At 39.8% G+C, this 19252-nt stretch overlaps 1 protein-coding gene across 1 annotated transcript; it reads right to left on the reverse strand.

Annotated features, from left to right (window-relative positions):
• Nucleotides 1–8001: 8001 nt before the first annotated feature.
• Nucleotides 8002–18866, reverse strand: RNF6 (ring finger protein 6). The gene is made up of 5 exons (XM_036253011.1): nucleotides 18805–18866; nucleotides 18267–18352; nucleotides 16209–16419; nucleotides 14567–14662; nucleotides 8002–10820 (listed from the first exon to the last, which is right to left on the reverse strand). Exons 3-5 carry the CDS (start codon nucleotides 16399–16401, stop codon nucleotides 9070–9072), a joined length of 2040 nt encoding a protein of 679 aa, XP_036108904.1. The 5' UTR covers nucleotides 16402–16419; nucleotides 18267–18352; nucleotides 18805–18866; the 3' UTR covers nucleotides 8002–9069.
• Nucleotides 18867–19252: the final 386 nt, after the last annotated feature.

Genomic DNA, 19252 nt, shown 5'->3' on the forward strand with positions numbered 1-19252 from the left:
CTTTCTCACCTGAACAACCTGTTTATGGTGATGTTATGGAGACGTTACATTAATTAAGGAGGTGTTTAACTAACATCAGATCCCAAGATGCAAACACCTCTACTATCAAACAATCACACAGAATCAGCACTCTAAGATTAAACCTAAGTCCTTTTTCTTTGCAAAAAAAATCTGAATACAGCTAATGGTGAGATACATTCAGAATTAAGCTGTGAAAGAGTTAACCTGCTCTGCTAAGGCCAGCAGAAACCATTGAGGTTCTTGCCCACTTGGCTGCGTGGGGCTCCCCACAGTCAGAACAGCCAGCCTGACTGCCTGCTCAGGGTTGGGCGGCCCTTTTCCCTGTCCTGGTTGTGTGGCAGTCAGCGGAGAGTGCAGACGGAAGCGGTGAGAGGCAAGAAAAGCACAGCACACACAGCCGGCACCACCATTTGCCAAGCAGGGTGGCAGGAGGCAGGGGTCTGGCAGGTGTAGGCCTTGGAGCACGTAATGTCTGAAGGCCGGCAGGAAAGGGCAGCCTGAAATTTGAGAAAGGCAGTCTTCATCGAGACACATTTTTGAGAATACTTCAATTTCATTCCTGTTTCGTTTGTTAACTTTCAGGGATATTGGGTTTTTCTGCTTTTGACTGCACTTAAAAAGTAGTTCAGAAACATTCTGTGTATCGCTTTTTGGCCTTTCAGCTAAGAAATATTCTGTGTAATGTGAATTTTTGTGGGCTGGCCTGGGAGCCTTTTCCCGTTTGCCTCAAACCACAAACATATGCTATTATTTCTATGGTAAAAGTGTTCTGATTTTTTTAAAATTTCACAAACAGATTTTAATGTATAGGCTATTTGTAAGCCAAGGTCTACATATCCACTGAACTCTTATGCATTTGCTTATTAAATATATAGCTGAAGTGCATAAATGGAGAGATGAGCCTGGTCGCATTAAAAATTTTTTCTGTTGTTAATCCTCACCCAAGGATATTTTTCCATTGATTTTTAGTTAGCGTGGAAGGGAGAGAGAGAGAGAGAGAGAGAGAAACATTAATGTGAGAGCGACACATACCCCGACCAGGGCCGGGGATTGAACCTGCAACCCAGGCATGTGCCCTTGCCAGGGAATCAAACCCACAACCCTTCAGTCCAAGGGCCAATGCACCAACCACCGAGCCAAACTGGCCAGGGTGAACAAGGCCATTTGACTTTAATGGGTTCTCAGCACTTTTGCCTTGGTAGGCTCCTTCCTCCATAAATGTGTGTGTGTGTGTGTGTGTGTGTGTGTGTGTGTGTGTGTATTCTACAATCGTGTTATAAAGAGGAACATAATATAGATGGATCATATAGGTTATTCTCTATTGTTGCTGATATTGAAATAAATAACATTTTTCTGGACCCCTAAAAGTATCGTGGGACCTAGGCATTGTGCTTGCTGTGCTTAGTGGAGAAGTGAGCCCTGGGGATGAGGGTGAGCATTTGCAGAAATGACACTTGAGGTGAGATAGATTTAACCAGGTTAAGATGGAATTAACCAGAAAGTTGAGGGGAATGGCCATCATGGGAAGAGAGAACAGCAGGGGCAAAACCTTAGAAGTGTGAAGGGCAAGGTGATGGATCCCCTAAATCAGTGGTTCTCAACCTATGGGTCATGACCCCCTTGGGGGTCAAATGACCCTTTCACAGGGGTCGCCTAAGACCATCGGAAAACACATATTTCCGATGGTCTTAGGAACTGAGATACCGCTCCTTTATCTATCTCCAGGCGGGTCCACCCATATGCAGATACACCCACATATAACATGAGGAACTGTATTAAAGGGTCGCAGCATTAGGAAGGTTGAGAACCACTGCAAATGGTAGAAAATGAGGTTGGAAGAGGTGGGCCAAAACATGAAGGAAGAGTCTTTTATATTGTTCTAAAAACAGTAAGAAGGTACTGGGGCAGCTGGGGAGTGACAGGTCTAAACGTGCTTTGTAGAAAGATCGCATGGGGGCGATTGGAAGGGAGATAGGAGACAATGGCAAGAATCCATGTGAAAAGTGATGAGAGCTGTCACGAGAATGAACGTGATGAGAATGCCAAAGGACGCCGTTGGTCAACAGGATATGAGGAAAGAGGCAGAAGTCTATCTTTTGTTCCCTTCTCAGGCCTTTCGTTAGTGCTTGACTACCAAGGAAACTTAGACCAAATCAAACCAACGAATTCAGTGATCAAAAATAGCCACTGTCTGTGGTATTCCCTGATCCTTCTGCTGTTGGTCTGATTGGACTAATTTGGACTCAATCTCTTCTGTGCTGACACCCTATTTAAATCCGGTTCTCTACCTCTGAGGCTGATCGGTGTATTGATTTTATACTTGACCTTTGACTCTTCACACCCATAGACTTGAGTACCAGGCACTCCTGCTGCCCACTCTGACCCTTTGGACCGACTCATTCTAGCCAAGCCTGTCCTACCTGACCTCCTCACAGGGCAGAGGGATCAGACTTTTCTGCTTTGGAACTGGTGAATGGTAGAGGCACGGACTGAGCTCAGCAAAGAGGAATGAAGGACCATTTGGGGGGAAATGATTACTTCCGTTCTGGACATGTTAGCTCCGAGGGGATAGCCTGGTAGACGTTAGTCAGGCAATCTCAAATGTGGTCCTAGAATTTAGGATCATGTTCTGAGCTGGAGCTGGAAATATGGGTATATGCAGAGAAGAATTCACATAGTAGGCCTTAGATTACCCTCAGAAAGGCCTGCATCCAAGGCTGACCCTTGGCTGGAATCTGGGAAACTTGATTTGGGGAGTTTTTCCACCATTCCCTAACTTATAAGGGTGGCGTGCCATGCTTAAACTGTTTGTGTGAAGAATATGGTTAAAGCTGAACACCTGCTCTCTGGGAGTCTAGAAGTTGGTACATGCTAGGCAGAGGGTGCCCAGCCCCAGTAAAATCCTTGGGCACTAGGTCTGTAATGAGCTTCCCTGTAGACATTTCTCTCATATTGTCACATTTAATACTGGAGAAATTGAGCATGTGCTATGCGACTCTGCTGGGACAGAACTCTTAGAAGCTTGCCTGGCCTCCTCCAGACTTCATCCCGTGTGCCTCTTGTCTCATACATTTGCTTTGCCTCCTTTCCCTGTGATAAATCTTAGCTTGGGTACAACTATACGCTGAGTCCCGTGAGTCCTAGCCAACCCACTGGGGAGCTGCAACACAGGGACAACCGGGTCAGCGTGGCTCAGTTGGTTGAGCATCATCCCATGAATCAGGAGGTCGCTGATTCGATTCTTGGTCAGGGGACGTGCCCAGGTTCGATCCCCAGTAGGGGGCTTGCAGGAGGCAGCAGATGGATGTTTCTCTCTCATCAATGTTTTTGTATCTTCCTCTGAGCCCTTCTTCTCTGGTGTCAATATAAACATATTTAATGAAAATGTTTTTTCTAAAAAAAAGGACAAAAAAATCTAAATGAACCCCTCCCAATCTAAATGGTAGACTGTTCACATGACCTGACACTTGATAGGTCAGAATGGAAAGCCATTCTGCTTCATCCTGCAGACATAAATGAGGACACCTCTTTCCTATCGTAAAATAGTTGTCTGAAATACTGCAAAGGGACAAGGGTGACACTCAAGGGATGATTTAAAAGGGTTCCCAACTATGCCAGAAGCAAAATCTATTTAGCTAAGAATTAGAGCAATAGAAAGATCCTTCTAACAAAATGCTGAAAAACAAAACGAGTACCACATGATCTCACTTATTTGTGGAACATAACGAACAAAATAAGCTGTCAACCAAAAGAGATCCAGAATCATGGAAGTAGGGAATAGCCTGACAAACCTCAGAGGGATGAGGGGTGGGAAGAGATAAACCAAAGAACTTATAAACATATATGCACAACCAATTGACACAGACACTAGGCTGGGGAAGGCAGGAGAGGGTGGGAGCAGGAAGGAGGGGTCAATGGGGAAAAAGAGGGACATCCACTAACGGTGTTGTGAGGGCCATGATTATTCCTAGTAGCAAATCAAGAATAATACTTTACGAGATCTCTGGCAATGGATACAAGACCCCAAATGAAATTGTTAAGAAACTAAAGTTTTAAGGAAGTTGTATTGTCAAAAAAATCTCCTATCCTGTTACACAGAGACCTATGACTGTTCTACATTATGGCAGTCCCTGAACCAAGCACTTGTATCAAAGTGCTAAGGTCACAAGTACCCCCGCAAACCTTCCCACTTCCAGCCCCATCCTCACCAACCACACTACCAACAACAGGGAAATCTTTCCTCAGGGCCTTTCTGAAGGTGGCCCTAACTTAGGATCTGGACCAGACAAATTGGCTGGCCAGACAACCTACTCTACATCCACATAAGTGAGTCAATAAAGAGATTCTTATGAGACTTACTATTCTTATCATTCATCCTGCTAAACTTGCTCAGCAATATGTGGTGTATATTCTGTACCCAGTAATCAACGTCATCCATGACACTTTACCCCCTTTTAGTTTGATCTTTATTAAACTTTACCTTATCAGGTAGATAGAAGCTACATTTATAATTTATCCTATAAGCTGAATGAGGAGGACTCTCAATTAAACCTGATCAAATCCAAGCTAATGGAGTAATAGATACTATCCAGAGAACCTGACCTCAAAAGAGTGACTAAATTGTGTCACTTCACAATGCAGAAACTATAAGTAAATTTGGATCATCTCCCACTGGGGAAAATGTGAAATGTTTCGAATTGCTCAGAAGACAGTTGGATTATGGTTAAGTAGAGCAATGGAAAGATCCTTCTAACAAAATGCATTTTTGCAATTAAATGTGTGAGGAAGGATGCATATATTATGGGACATCAAGAGGTAACTCCATCCTCAAATAAGATAATACAGTAGAGGAAAAATACATCTAAAAGTGTGTTGGTTTTTTTTTTTCATTGATTTTAGAGAGAGGAAGAGAGAGAGAGAGGAGAGAGAGAAACATTGATGTGTGAGAGAAACATCGATCAATTGCCTCCCACATGCACCCTGTCTGGGGATCAAACCCACCACCTGGGTATGTGCTCTGACCGGGAGATGAACCTGCCACCCTCTGGTATATGGGACAACACTCCAACCAACTGAGCTACATTGGCCAGGGCTGAAAGTGTTTTTTTTTAATTTTCCAGAAGAAATATGATTATTTATCAAAAAGGAAAAAATATAAAGTATAGATGCCAACTCAGAGTCTTTAGAGATTTAATGCTTAAAAAAAAAGGAACAAAAACCTTGCTGAAAGTAATTATGGATCCCCAGTTATCATCAGGGCAGATATATTAAGGGCCTAATACACTCATAACTACTGACAAAAACTCATTATGTGACTGTAGAGATGGAAGAAAGAATCACCACTAACACTCATTATGTGCTTTGGAACACAGCACATTTGGCCTCCTCAATGAGTAGATGGGTCTGGCTTCCTGAGAAATCACCTCCTGTATGTGTGTTAACATATACCCCAACTCTCTGGTTTCCAATGTTACACAAAATTGAGGGAAAGACCCCAAATGAGCCTGCTGCTAATGCCAAGGGAATACTAACTACCCCCTTCATGGGGAGTGCCCTTTCTACACAATTCTTCCTCTGGCCAGGGACTATTCAAATGGAGAGCTAAAGGAAGATTAGATGTTCATTATAAATCCTTGTCTGGGAATAATATTCATGAAAATGCCGGAGTTCGTTTATTAACTCAGGTCCTTGACACAGCATTGTCAGATGCCTCGCTCGTCTCTCTTCTGGATTCTTCCTTATAAGACAGATTCTGTTTTATATCCTTTAAGAGCAGTCCTCTTGTCTTCATTCACGATACAGAAAGGATGTCTTTGGGTATGGAAATTAGGGTACTCACAAAGACATGATATAACCAAGTTATGAAATTAGAAACAGTATCTTTAGGAAGGGGTGAGCTAGACAGACTTCCCAAGGCACTCCCACTTCTCCAGAAGGCAGGGTCGGGGGGAGCACGAGCCTTGGGGGCCAACGGTCCTGTGACTGACTCAGCGCTGCCACTTACTATGTTCAATAGCAATAATACTTCAAGGAGATCTTGAGAGAGTGAATAAAAGTTAATTAAATATGTGTCATAACAATGCTAGTTGAAACTATAAAATCTGGGGAACAGGGTAAAAGGATATAATATGTGGGAAAACAGTTGGGAAGCTGACAGTTTAGAAGTAGAAGTTTGTAAGACAGCCACAATGTGAAGGAAAGTTCTAAGGACATGACATGGAACATAATATTATAGTGAAAAATTTTTGCTCCTTTCTCTATTGGGACCACAAATGGTACAATTGTTGCAAAATAGAAGCTATAGATAGGTACCGAGACTTTGTCTTTGTCATCAGCCTTGTTTACTGGAAAATGAATGAAAAAAAATGAAAGAAAACACTTCTTTGTTCCCAGTTAGCATACCAATTTACAAAACCCATTAAGCTTTCCGGCTGCTTTCAGAGAATTTTCCATATAGTATACATCTACTTCTGTTTCAAATGTCTATTTGGGCTCTCTTCATAAACTGGTCTTTCCATGTCTTGCAAAGAACTAAGTCAAACAAAGAATCAATATAATCAATGTGTTTGTTTTTTTAATCCCTACTTGTTTCATTTCCCCCTTTCTTCGATCTCCTCTTGATTTTCCTAACTGATCAGGCCAGGGGAGGTAGGACTTCCTGAGGAATATTCCCTGAGTAATAAATGCTGGATTTAGTCTCTTGTCAAATGGTAATACTGCAATGAGTGAGATACATGAATAAGGTTGTTTAAAATAAATATCTAAACTGACATAATTTGTACTCTCCCTCACTCAGGCTATTTTCCATCTGTGAATATATGACTCTGCCACCTTTTAATATCAAACCAGAAACCAAATGTCTTTCCCCCCATTTTTACACCCTTCTCTTTCCAGTTAGATAACTGATGATGATGATGATGATAACTGGTAATAATTATCACAATAGTTCCTCCATATTTTTTGCTTCCCATCTCCCTCCAGTCCATTGTGTTCTGAACACTACCACACCAGTCTTCCTGAAATATGAAAAATGATGTCACCATTCAGAACTAAAACTCAAGACATCTGAAGTCTGTAAAAATTCCTTAGCCTGCTATTTAAAGCTTTCAAATCAAACTTCCCAGTCCTATGTCCCATAACTAATCTATATAAACCATTTACTGCAAAGAAAGTCATGACCTTTAGCCCTGGCTGATTTGGCTCAGCAGTTAGAACGTTGGCCTGCAGATCAAAGCCAGTTCCATCTGGTCAAGGGCATGTACCTTGGTTGCAGGTTCGATTGCAACCCAGGTCGGGGTGGTGAGGGAGGCAACCAATCAATGTGTCTCTCTCATATCAATGTCTCTACTCCCTCCCCCAGACTCTCTCTAAAAATCAATGGAAAAATATCCTCAGGTGAGGATTAACCAAAAAAAAAGGAAGTCATGACCTTTACTAAAACCTTTCACTCCGGGAATTAAATGTACTACCTAACAATTCCTGTGCAGGCATCTTACCTATTGAATTGAATACAAAGATGGGCAAAAGTAGGTTTAGTTCTTACAAATAAATAGTACAATTACTAAACAATACAAAAATAAACTGTTTCGGGTACTCACAACTATAAACATACTTTTGCCCACCTTTGTATAATCACTAATCATAAAGAAAAACTAAATCTTGAGATATATCAAAATCTCACCGAATCTGGTCTTCATGTACATGTTCTTATGACTTTGCCCAAGCAGTATCACCACAAGAAAACAGTATCATATATTCACAAACAAACATTAAAGTCAGAACAGTAATTCATTTTGCGAATTGATTTTCAATTTCTAAGACCAAATATGTCTTTCCCATGAAGATAGGGACTTTGTCTTTTAGTCCTCTGAACTGTCAACACCTGCAACACAGCCTGGCACATAGTAGGTATGAAATATTTTGAGTGAATAAATAATAGAAAATTAATAAACAGTAGAAAATAGGACGGTCCATACACAGCTTTGTTTTAATATTTATTGGTATAAATAGATCTTCAATGCATACTTTGTGTTTATATAAATTATACATTCTCTTAAGGGTGTTTCGTTTTGTTTTATTTGGAGTTTTTGGCCTCCAAGTGCACTTAACATATTATCTATGCATTTGATTCTTTACAGACATTTTTTAGGCTCTAGAATTAAATCTGAGAATCCATGCACATTGTGTACCTTAATATAATTCAAAGAATTGTTTGCACATTCAAAAAAGTCACAAGAAGGCTGAACTCAAGTTAAATAACCTATATGTTCTAAAATACCCATGTTCCATTTCTGAAAGACTTTTCAGTATTATATATTGCTTACTGTGTAATAACTTAGATTGTCAGAGATGCTTCATCAAACTAGCTCTATTTTTAAATATCTTAATCCACTCCCTCCCAGAGATCTTGTAAATATTAAACATTGTGCCATATGCAGTATTAGCTGAAAAGCTTAAATAACCACCACACTGGTAGTTTTTAGACTGAATATTTTAACCTTAAAATTATATAACTATATGTACACATATGGTATGCTGCATATTAAATTTCACATTTCAAGTAACTTAAATGCATTTGGGAAACATTCAGCCAAACATTCTTTCATGAAAAGATATTGTCCTTAGAATAAAAAGGTAAAGAAAGGCTTATTTAGACACCAATGTCTGGACATAGTACTAAGACTATGAAATTTGAAATTTCAAGTAAAATCTGTTGTACTATTAAGAAAACAAAGATTGATTTTTAACCCACTGAACTGTGCAGTGTATACAAAAGTGCTTAGCTTAACAAAATTACCAAAATAAAAACATTTGAAAGGTTATTTGGTTCTAGCAATATTAACTATTCTGTATTTCTGGATAATTTAACATTTACATTTTAAATTTTATATAAATATTATCTTTTTAACAAGTTAAAAAAGCACACAAAAAATAGTTTAAACTATAATAATCTGTTACTTTTCATCCTGGTTAGTTTATCATAAATAACAAAAGAATGCTTGAATACTCAGCTCTACTAAAATGCAGTATTTGAATAAATCCATCACTTCATCTATTGAGTGCTATACTAGACCCTAAGACAGGCTGCCGACAGACAGGACAAGTGCAATTCTCTGAGAGCCATCGGTCAATACAATGGATGTGAAATTCGTGCATGCAAGGTAATTGCCTGAGTTTGTTCCCAGTTACATAGTCACTGATACAAACACTACAGATTTTACCCAGTTCACTGTCAATACTGTTATGCTCATAGTTCCGGGTAGAAAGATTGTCAATCTGCTCTTTGGTTAAGCCACGTATGCGATCATCATCATCGCCTTCATTTAGTAAAAAGAAGTGAGCAAGGCGAAGAATAGGTAGTGTTCCAGTGTCCACTAAGTTATCTGAATTTCGTAACTGCCTACCACTTCTACTATCACTGTTTTGGGTATGAGGCTGGGTGGTTTCATTTTCACCACCCATTTCAGTGCTGTCTTCCTGGGCCTGCCTGTCCTGAATGGAACCTTCATGGTGCTGGCTTATGTCATTCACTAGGTTACTCAGTTCTGAGTACATCTCTGGTAAATGCTGACCATTTCTCTGAATCTCTGACTCAGATTCGGCCTCCATTAGAGAACTCAGTTCTCCAAATCCAGTCATGATCTGCCTTAGAATGGACCGAAAAGCCATTGAGGATGGTTCAACAAGCTCATTCTCAGATATCCTACGAAGAGGAACTGTTATGGTACTAACGTAAGTTCGAATACCTGACCGTTCTAAACGAGAAATAGTTCGGCGAAAGCCGCCGCTATTGCTTTCAATAGTGACTGTATTTTCTTCTAGCCCTACTCGAGATCGTGTTCTATTTGCAATATTATCCCGATCTCTGTTCTCTCCAGAATGAATCCTTCTCACTTGAAGGTCCAGTGTGATTGTTGGATGGCGTGCAGCACTTGAGGATCTGCTAGATTCTTCTCCTTCTTCCACTGTTATTCTTGACACAAGTCTTGAGTTAGAGAACGGGTTATATGCTGTACCTCTGCGTGCTCTATCTGGTTCTAAAAAGACACGAGTTATACCTCTCCTCCTAACAGACCTTCTAACCGTTTGTTGTGAAGGTCTACCTTCTCTTTGTGAATTATGATAAACAGTGCCACCTAGTCTCTGAATTGGTGAACGGCTTCGACTATTGAAAGTAGACCGTAATCTTATTGGCTCTAATCTTTGGTTTGTATTCCTCACTGTAACATTAGTTCTAGCCTCATTTTCCCAAACATGTGCTGCTCCAAATCGCTGCCCCTCTCTTTGCCTGAGTTCACTACCACCTGACTGGTTTGTGTAACTGAAATTAGCACGTCGAGCACTAGTTCTAGGAATGCCAGTTGCTCCCCCAGTTCCATTTCTTAATCTTCCTGATGTTGAGAAAGATCTTTCTACTGAACTCTGCCCCCTTGAGCCAAGCCTAGCCCTTGGAATGTTAGAACTACTACCACTGAAATTCCCTGAGGTTTGGCTTCTTGTCCGCCTAGCCACAGGACTACTTGATCTTTGCTGCCTGTTTGTAGTGTGATTACTGCTAATATCTGAAAGTGGAATGCCTGTATTATCTTCATCATGAGTTTCAAGTCCACTATTCTCATGATTGATGTGGATTTCCAGACTAAACCGAAACTCTCCACTGGTTGGGTTTGTTTGACTCATAGCTCTCCAAGTTTGGTTCCCATTTTGTCCACTTCGAACTGCAGTGCCTGTGTGATGAAAGGTATTCAGCCATTCTAGTAGAGAATCTTCATCTGAACTTTCTCTAAGGACTTCTGAGTCTGGAAAGCAAACCAAATCAACTTAAAATCAATTCTTAAAATCTTTCCTTACATTTTTATTGAAAGTTTGTAAGATGAAGTTTTTATTAAGTTATATTTAAGAACATCTGTGCATTTTAATGAATGAAAAATGGCAAAAACTACTATCTAAAAGAAAAGTGTAAGCTATAAGCATATTATACCAATATGTTATAAAATCTTAAGTACTATTTATACACAGCTGTGAAGAAACTCTTGCTTTCTATGTGCCTGTTGTTGGCAGAAATATTAAGGCAAATGAGAAATATGTCCCATACCAAAATTATACATCTAGATTGCTTTATTCATGTGGCAAAGTACAGTGGAAAATTTATATACAATTAATCTAAATCTGTGGAATCCTTCTGGCAAAGGTAACTCAATTGACATTTTTGCAAGTAGGTATTTCTGTAACCTTAGGAATGTCATCCTGTTTCTCAGGAACTGCCAAAAATGTACAGCTAAAAAAATCTAGCTTTCTTGCCCTGGTTGGTTTGGTTCAGCAGTTAGAGCATCAGCCCGCAGTCCAGAGAGACCCGGGTTCGGTTTCCGCTAAGGGTGTGTGCCTGGGTTGCAGTTTGTCCTGGGCCTTGGTTCGTGGTGTGGGTGGCAGCCACTTGATGTGTCCCTTTCACATCGATATTTCTCTCTCTCTCTCTCTCTCTCTCTCTCTCTCTCCCTCCCTCCCACTCTGAACAAAAAATAGAAAGTGTCTTCGGGTAAGGATTAAAAAAAAAAAACTAGCTTTCTGAATACAATGTTAGAACTGCATTATCTTTCTTTATGTGAAACTGGAAAACTTTAAGATGTTATTTAAGTTCTCTATAGCTATACAGTGATACCTCGGTTCTCGAACGCCTCGGTTTTCGACCAAATCGGTATTCGACCAGGAGATTCGAGAAACTTTTGTCTCGGAATCCGAACAAATATTTGGAACTCGAACTTCCGAGATGAGCCGAGTTGAGCCGAATGGCGTTCATTCGGCCCAGCGCGCCTTGCTTGCGTCATCAGTGTGAGTGCAGAGAGAGAGTCACGCTTTGTGGAGAGAGTCACGCTTTCCTATTGGGTTTCATTGCTTCGGTTCTCGAACAATTCGGTTCTCGACCGTCCTCCTGGAACGAATTATGTTCGAGAACCGAGGTATCACTGTATATCCTTATCTAAAAATTGGACGTAGTAGGATAAATGTCACAGAATTACCATGAGGATAAAATAAGCTATTGTATATAAAAATGAATAATACAATAATACCTGGCACATAGGAAGCACTCAATAAATGTTAGCCACTATTCATAATATAACAAGATACATTTTCTGTTCATTTAGAACATAAGCTCCACAAAGACTAAGGGTTTTGTCTTATTTTATTCACTGTTAAATCCTCAACCTCTACAATGGTATCTGGTACAAATTAGACTATCAATTAATATTGCTGAATGAATCAATTTAGAAACAAATATGTTCCTGATAAACTTCGTTGACTCTGATACTGCTACTGTGGTAAGCTTCAGTTTACCATATTTAACCACTAGATTATACAAAGTGCAAAACTGAATGAAAAGCATTCTAATGCACATTAACTATATAAACTTTAACTAAATGAGACTGCTTTGAATTCTGTAATAGCTCATAAAAAGCTTGTTTAAATGTTGACTTAAAGATATTAATCAGCTGCTTGTGTAATAAAATAAACACCAACTTTAGCCATATTCTAAAGATATAAGCTATTTTATATGTGGTAAGTACATTTTCAATTAAAACAAAGGACCAACCTGGCCGGTGTGGCTCAGTGGATTGAGTGTTATCCCATGGACTGAGAGGTCCCGGTTTGATTCCCGGTCGAGGCACATGCCTGGGGTTGCTGGCTCAATCCCCAGTGCAGGGCATGCAGGAGGCGGCCGATCAGTGTTCTCTCTCTCACATCCATGTTTCTCTCTCTCTCTCTCTTTAAAAAAAAATCAATAAAACATATTAAAAAAAAACTAAGGACCAGCTCTAGCCAGTTTTGTTTAATAGTTAGAGTGTTGGCCCGAGGACTGGAGAATCATGGGTTCAATTCCCAGTCAAGGGCACGTACCTGGGTTGCAGGTACCTGGCCCAGGTCGGGTCATGGGGGAAGGCAACCAACTGATGTGTCTCTCTCACTTTGATGTTTTCCTTTCTCACTCTCCTTCCCAACCTTCCACTCTATCTCTATCTGAAAATCAATGGAAAAATATCCTCAGGTGAGGATTAACAAAAGAAACAAAGGACCAATATTACCAGTTGTATGAATATGATAGTACAATTAACATATCTAAACATAAAGTAGAAAAAGAGTTAAAATCCAATTTCCATTTTAAGTTTGAAAAAGACATGAGTAACTCTAAATGCTACTTCCTTCTTTAATTTCTAGAATGTAGTTATAAGAGTGTGTGTCCAGCCCTGGCCAGATCGGCTCAGCGGTTGGAGCGTCGGCCTAAGAACCAGAGTCCCAGGTTCGGTTCCCAATAGGGGCATGTACCAAAAAAAAAAAAGTGTGTGTGTCCAAGAGTTCACTATTTATTTAACAAAATCTATTCTACCCTTCTTCCTTTGTAAATGCAGTGTAATGGTTATGTGGACAGCCTGGCAGTTAGGTGTGGCCATGTGACCAAGTTCTCATCAATGGAATGGGAGTGGAAGTGATATATCTCACTTTCAGGCTGGTGCCTGCCTCTCCATCATGCCAGCTGAAACCAGATATGGTTGTGACTTAGCTTGATCATGCAAACAGAACCCTGGAGCAGCTGTGTCCAGTAAAACTTGGTGTCATAGTGGAGAAGTCCTATATCTATCCTGTCCAATACAGAAGCCACTAGCCACATATGACTATTAAGCACTTGAATGTGGCTAACATGACTGAGGCACTGCATTTTTATGTCACTTGAATTTAAATAGTCATACGTGGACTGCGCAGTTGTAGAAACTGCTAGCTGGCTGGGTCCTAGGAGAATTTATGGAGCAAAGTTTGCCTATCTTCCCTGGCCTGTTAATATGAAAGAGAAATAAATTTCCATCTTATTGAGCTACTGCATTTTTTGGTTATTAACAGTCTTTGCCCTAACTAATATAACACTCTTACATTACATATGAAACTACTAGTAATGAATACCTCTAGGGAAGAAAGTGGAACTGGTAACAGGGACATGACAGTTGGCTTTACTTTTAACTTTATATACTTCTTGTTTAGTTTGAACCCTTTTCATAAGTACTTTGTTTTTCACCATAACTTCTCACATTATGACTTAGTGTTTGTTCAATAAAATGACAAAGCAAACATAAAAACAACAAAACCAGAAAAACAGGTTTTCTGATTCAGTCTTTCTGTATTGCACTGCATAAATTTTTAGAAGCTAGGTTTAGTTATATTACTTTAAAGGAAGTAGTGTGTACATTCTAAGATTAAAAAGAACAATGCTGGTAATTAACCTATTTGTATATTATTTCATATATATGAGCCCCCTGAAGGAGATTTCTGTGTGTAAGACATCTCTGTATTTATATTGCCTGTCCCATATTACCTAATTATACATCCCTGTCCTATATTGCCTAATTTCACTGCTTTGCATATAGTACATCAATACTATCTGAGTAGCACATCAAAACTGCAAAACATTAAAAACAAATATATTGCACAAGATCCAGTAAGTTCATTTCTGGAATTGCTCTAATCAAACATGTTCCTTATGGAAAGGAGTCCACAGTACCTCTGTTATTTGTCTCATTTCTCAAGGTAGGCTGAGATGCTAGTTGTTCCTTGACTCCATTTAACCGCTGTTGTAGTTCTTGTGATGTTATTTCTCCTAAAACAATGAAAAATTGCTCATTGAAATTAAAAACTTCAAATTACCAAGTTTTATTATAACTCATGAAGGGTAAGACTAATCTTTAGCCGTAGAAGACATTCTATTGTTTTCACGTTCTGTCAATTTAAGACAGTTAATAATATTTAAATGATACAAATACACATCAATTTGGTTGTGTTTCATTAATAGTTTATTAAAATTAAGATTTAATTTGAAAAATTAATCAAGTGCTCTCAGTTGATACACTTAGGAACCCATAAGCTATAATTCTGTTTTAAGCCTCACCTGAGGATATTTTTCCATTTACTTTCAGAGTGGGAGGGAGAGAGAAACATCGATGTGAGACACACATCAACTGATTGCCTTCCACACCATTGGGACTGAACTGCAACTTAGGTACGTGCCCTTGACCAGAGTCAAACCTGAGACTCTTTGGTCCGAGGGCCGACGTTCCAACTGTTGAGCCAATCCAGTCCGGGCTAAATTCATGGATTTTTGTCAGAGTTTAAAAGAAACTAAGAAAGGGAGTATTTCTAGAGAAAACCTCAAGAACATACACAATGTTCTTTCCTATGCATACATACCTATGATAAAGTTTAATTTATAAATTAGGCACAGTAAAAGATTAACAACAGTGATAATAAATCAAAACAATTATAACAATATACTGTAATTAAAGTTATGTGAATGGCCTTGGGCCATTATTAAGTAAAATAAGAGTTACCTGAACACAAGTACTACAATACTACCACTGTTGCTCTGATAGCAGAGATGGCTGTTAAGTGAGTAATGGGTAGGTAATGAATGCATCATGACATGATGGACAAAGGGATGACTCAAATCCAGGGCAGGATGGCACAAGATTTTATGTTCCTTGAAAAATTGCAAAGTATTCAGAACGTCATGAAATTTATTTATTACCTTGGATAACTGAAACCTCAGAAACAGAAACCATGAATAAGCAGTGGGTCGGTGGGATGGACACTCAACTACCATAATTTTATTTGTACAAATATTACTCAGGAGAAATAGGGCCATCTATGTAAATACTTACCACTATTATATACATTAACCTGTTAATTTGGTATTTGTATAACAGTGTTCCACATGTAATAAATATTCTTACCTACTTATAAAATAATACAAGTAAGCCAGTGATTTTCTATTTTGTTATATTAAAAAGTTCTTGCCCTGGCTGGTGTGGCTCAGTTGTTTGGAGTGTTCTCCCGTATACTGAAAGGTTGTGGGTTCGATTCCTGGTCAGGGCACACACCTAAGTTTCAGGTTCAATCCCTAGTCAGGTCATGTACAGAAGGCAACCAACTGATGTTCTCTCTCACATCAATGTTTCTTTCTCTCCCTCCCTTCCCCTCTCTCTAAAATCAATAAGCATACCCTCACATGAGGATTTTAAAATAAAGTTATTGAATTCACAGAAACCGTACACTACATTTTGGGAGAGGGAAGGGAAAAAAACTCTCCTGATTTTGAATTCTTTCTTATGATAATGAAAAAGGTGTCTCCTCTTTTACTCATCTCTTACCAGGGGTGCCTAAAAGATTATGGTCTCTCATTAGTCGGTAATCTTCATCACTGAGTTCATTAATAAACTGATAATAAGCTTCCTCTCTGTGGAGACGTTCTTGCTGCCATCTTCTCTCATTTTCACGATGATCATGGTCTTGAAATGCGGTTTCTTCACCACCATCATCTGATCTAGATCTAGACTGATTCATACTGAGGTTCCTGGCTTTCTGTTCAAACAATATATATAAAATTCAAGGTATTAGTCATGGACTACACATGACTTCATGTTTTTAACTCAGTTTTATATATATATATATATATATATATATATATATATATATATATTAAAATTTTGTCCCCTACTCAAATACTTTGTGTGCCATATCTTGCAGTGAAGAACTTACATATTAAAAAAAAAACAAACAAAAAAACAGCTTCTAGGAGCTAGAACACAATTGGACCTGCTTTGCCTAAAGCCACTGTTTAAGTCAGACTGGATTTGGTTTCCCACACATTTCTCATACCTGAATACCAAAGTGATTATCTCATTTTTTTACTCTCTGATTCTCCAGTCATGTTGGTCTAAAGGTCCTCATTAATGTTTCAAATATCTGGGTACTTCATGTTAGCATATAAATTTTAAGCTGGAATCATATACATTATTTAATAAGCAAATGGCTATTGGGAGGGTATTATTTACACTTATTTCCAGCAAGGGTATTCTTCCCTAAATAAAGCTAATAAATGTAATATTACATCCCCCACTCCAACCCAACTATACTTTGTTGTGGTAAAAATAATTTAGCCTACTGATCTATTGAATAGACTTGGAGTTGATGTCTCCTTAAATCTAACAGGAAAAAAATCCCCAACGCATGGCTCTGGGGTTAAAATGCATCAGAGCACTCTGTGTCTCCCCATCCCAAACCTCATCCCTAAACCTGGAATAGTCTAGTCCCAGAGGTTTCTGAGTGCTAGTGAAACGTCCTGATACTGCCTAGGCAAACACTATCTTTAGGATTATACTCAAATGTCATTTCTGAGGAACTTACTTTTAAACTACAAGAAAATCAAGGGAAGACGTTCGCTTTGTTTCATAAATACTTTATAATTTCTTAAACACATCTATTTAGTAAGTCATTAAAGCAACAGTTCTCATCTGGGAGTGCACATTAAACTCACTTGAGAAAATTTTAAGAAATTTAGATGCCCAGATCTCATCCCCAATCCTTGGTCAGAATTTTCCAGGGTAGGGCCTAGTCAATCTTTAAGAGCTACCTTGGGCCCTGGCCAGTTTGGCTCAGTGGTTATAGCATCAGCCCACAGACCAAAGAGTCTTGGGTTCGATTCCAGTCAAGGGCATGTACCTCGTCTGCGGTTCGTTACCGCCCTGGTCAGGGTCATGCCGGACGCAACCAGTCGATGTGTCTCTCTCATATCGATGTTTCTCTCGCTCTCTCCCTCCCACTCTATCTGAAGAAAAATGGAAAAATATCCTCAGGTGAGGATTAAAAAATAAGATAAGAGCTAACTTGGGTGTTTCTGTGGATGAAATAAACTATTCCTTAACGATGTCTGGTTATATAATATAACACATGACTTAACAGAGGCTGGACATCAAATGACTAGGTTGCCAGTGAAGCAACTCTGGTTCAGTGTTTAATATGCAAACTACCTTAAATATAAAATGAAACTAGCCTACAAGTCTAAACTATTGTATGAGTAAGCAACAATCCAATTCAATGCATATTCTAACATTAAATTACAAATTCAAGGATTTTTTGCAGTGACTATTACATCACTTTTTAAGGAAAGATCTGGTAGCACTATTCAAATGCCAATTAAGGTTACTAAAGTCTCAAGATTTCTTTATATTTTCAGAATAGGACTGGATCTTCATTAATAAAGAGCATATTTGGTAGGTACCGCAGTAATGTGATATTTGTAATAAAAAATTTAAGAACTTGAATCTTATCATAAAATCAAGCTACCCTAACAGTATTTACAACTTAAGAGCTTCTCCTCAAAGGTAATTTTCTTGTATAATTAACCACAATTAAATCAAAGTGAATACCTTATTTTCCTTTCAACATGCTTTTAATATATGGAATGGTATCCATCCTTCAATGGTTTTTGTGCTTTTTTTTGAGAGCTGCCCATCTGAAGCAATAAAAGAGAGTTAAATTATTCAATAAGTGGTCTCTTTGAAGGCTAGGAGCTGCTAGTAGTCCCCCAACCCTGCTACAAAGTCAAAGCGAAATCTCCAGTCGATTTTGTTAGACGTTCCCCTAGAAAATTAGATCCCCAAACAACTAGATCATGAAAAGCTCCCCCCAAGGCCCCCTCTCTCACCGCAGAAACTAGGCCTTGCCTCCTACACTGTCACTGCTCCTGGGATTACAACTCCTCTCTCAAAGGCCTTCCTTTCTATCGCGTTCCCGTTCGGATGTTGCCAGGGTTAGATGTCTCCAATTTCCTTCCAAACCTGCACTTTCATGCCACCCCCGCCCTCCGACCGGCTACCGGTTACTTTTGCGGCCGTTGCGACCGAGGCTCGCGCCGGGGTACGGCCCGCACTACAACAAACAGACTGGGTCAAAGACCCAACCAACCTCTTCCCGACCGAGCCTCGAGTAACGCTTCCCTTAGCGACCGAGGTTCCCACCGGGAAGCAGGTGACAGACGGTGCATCTGAACCAATCACCAGTTAGGAGCGCTCCGTCAGAGAGAAGCTAGCCAATCGGAGGAGAGATGGGGGTCCTCTAGGATGGCTCCCTTTCTCTGTGCCTCCCGGAAGTAGTGGCGGGTCCCACAGCTTTCTCCCGAGCTCACCTCGCCAGGAGCCCGGCTGTCCTGCTCCTGCCCGGAGAAAAATCCGTGGCGGGCAGCTGTCCTTTCAGGTCCCAAAGGCTGTAAGCGGGAGGCGGGGGAAGCTTGCCCCCGGAGGCCGCTGCGCCCTCTAATCTCTACTGAAGGGAGAGGCTGGAAGCCCGGGCTGCAGCTTGGGATCGTTCAGCTGGAGGGAGAATATGGAGGGGGGATGGCGGGCCCCCAACGTTC

The sequence above is a fragment of the Molossus molossus genome, unplaced genomic scaffold (genome assembly GCF_014108415.1).
Source record: "Molossus molossus isolate mMolMol1 unplaced genomic scaffold, mMolMol1.p scaffold_m16_p_10, whole genome shotgun sequence".
Classification (NCBI taxonomy): domain Eukaryota; kingdom Metazoa; phylum Chordata; class Mammalia; order Chiroptera; family Molossidae; genus Molossus; species Molossus molossus.

Coding starts and splice junctions, on each gene's coding strand:
- RNF6 (XM_036253011.1), bottom strand. CDS start 16,401: ATGAATCAGTCTAGATCTAGATCAGATGATGGTGGTGAAGAAACCGCA. Junction 14,663..16,208: donor TAATCTTTTAGGCACCCCTG/GTAAGAGATGAG, acceptor TCATTGTTTTAG/GAGAAATAACATCACAAGAA. Junction 10,821..14,566: donor AAATGAGACAAATAACAGAG/GTACTGTGGACT, acceptor TTTGCTTTCCAG/ACTCAGAAGTCCTTAGAGAA.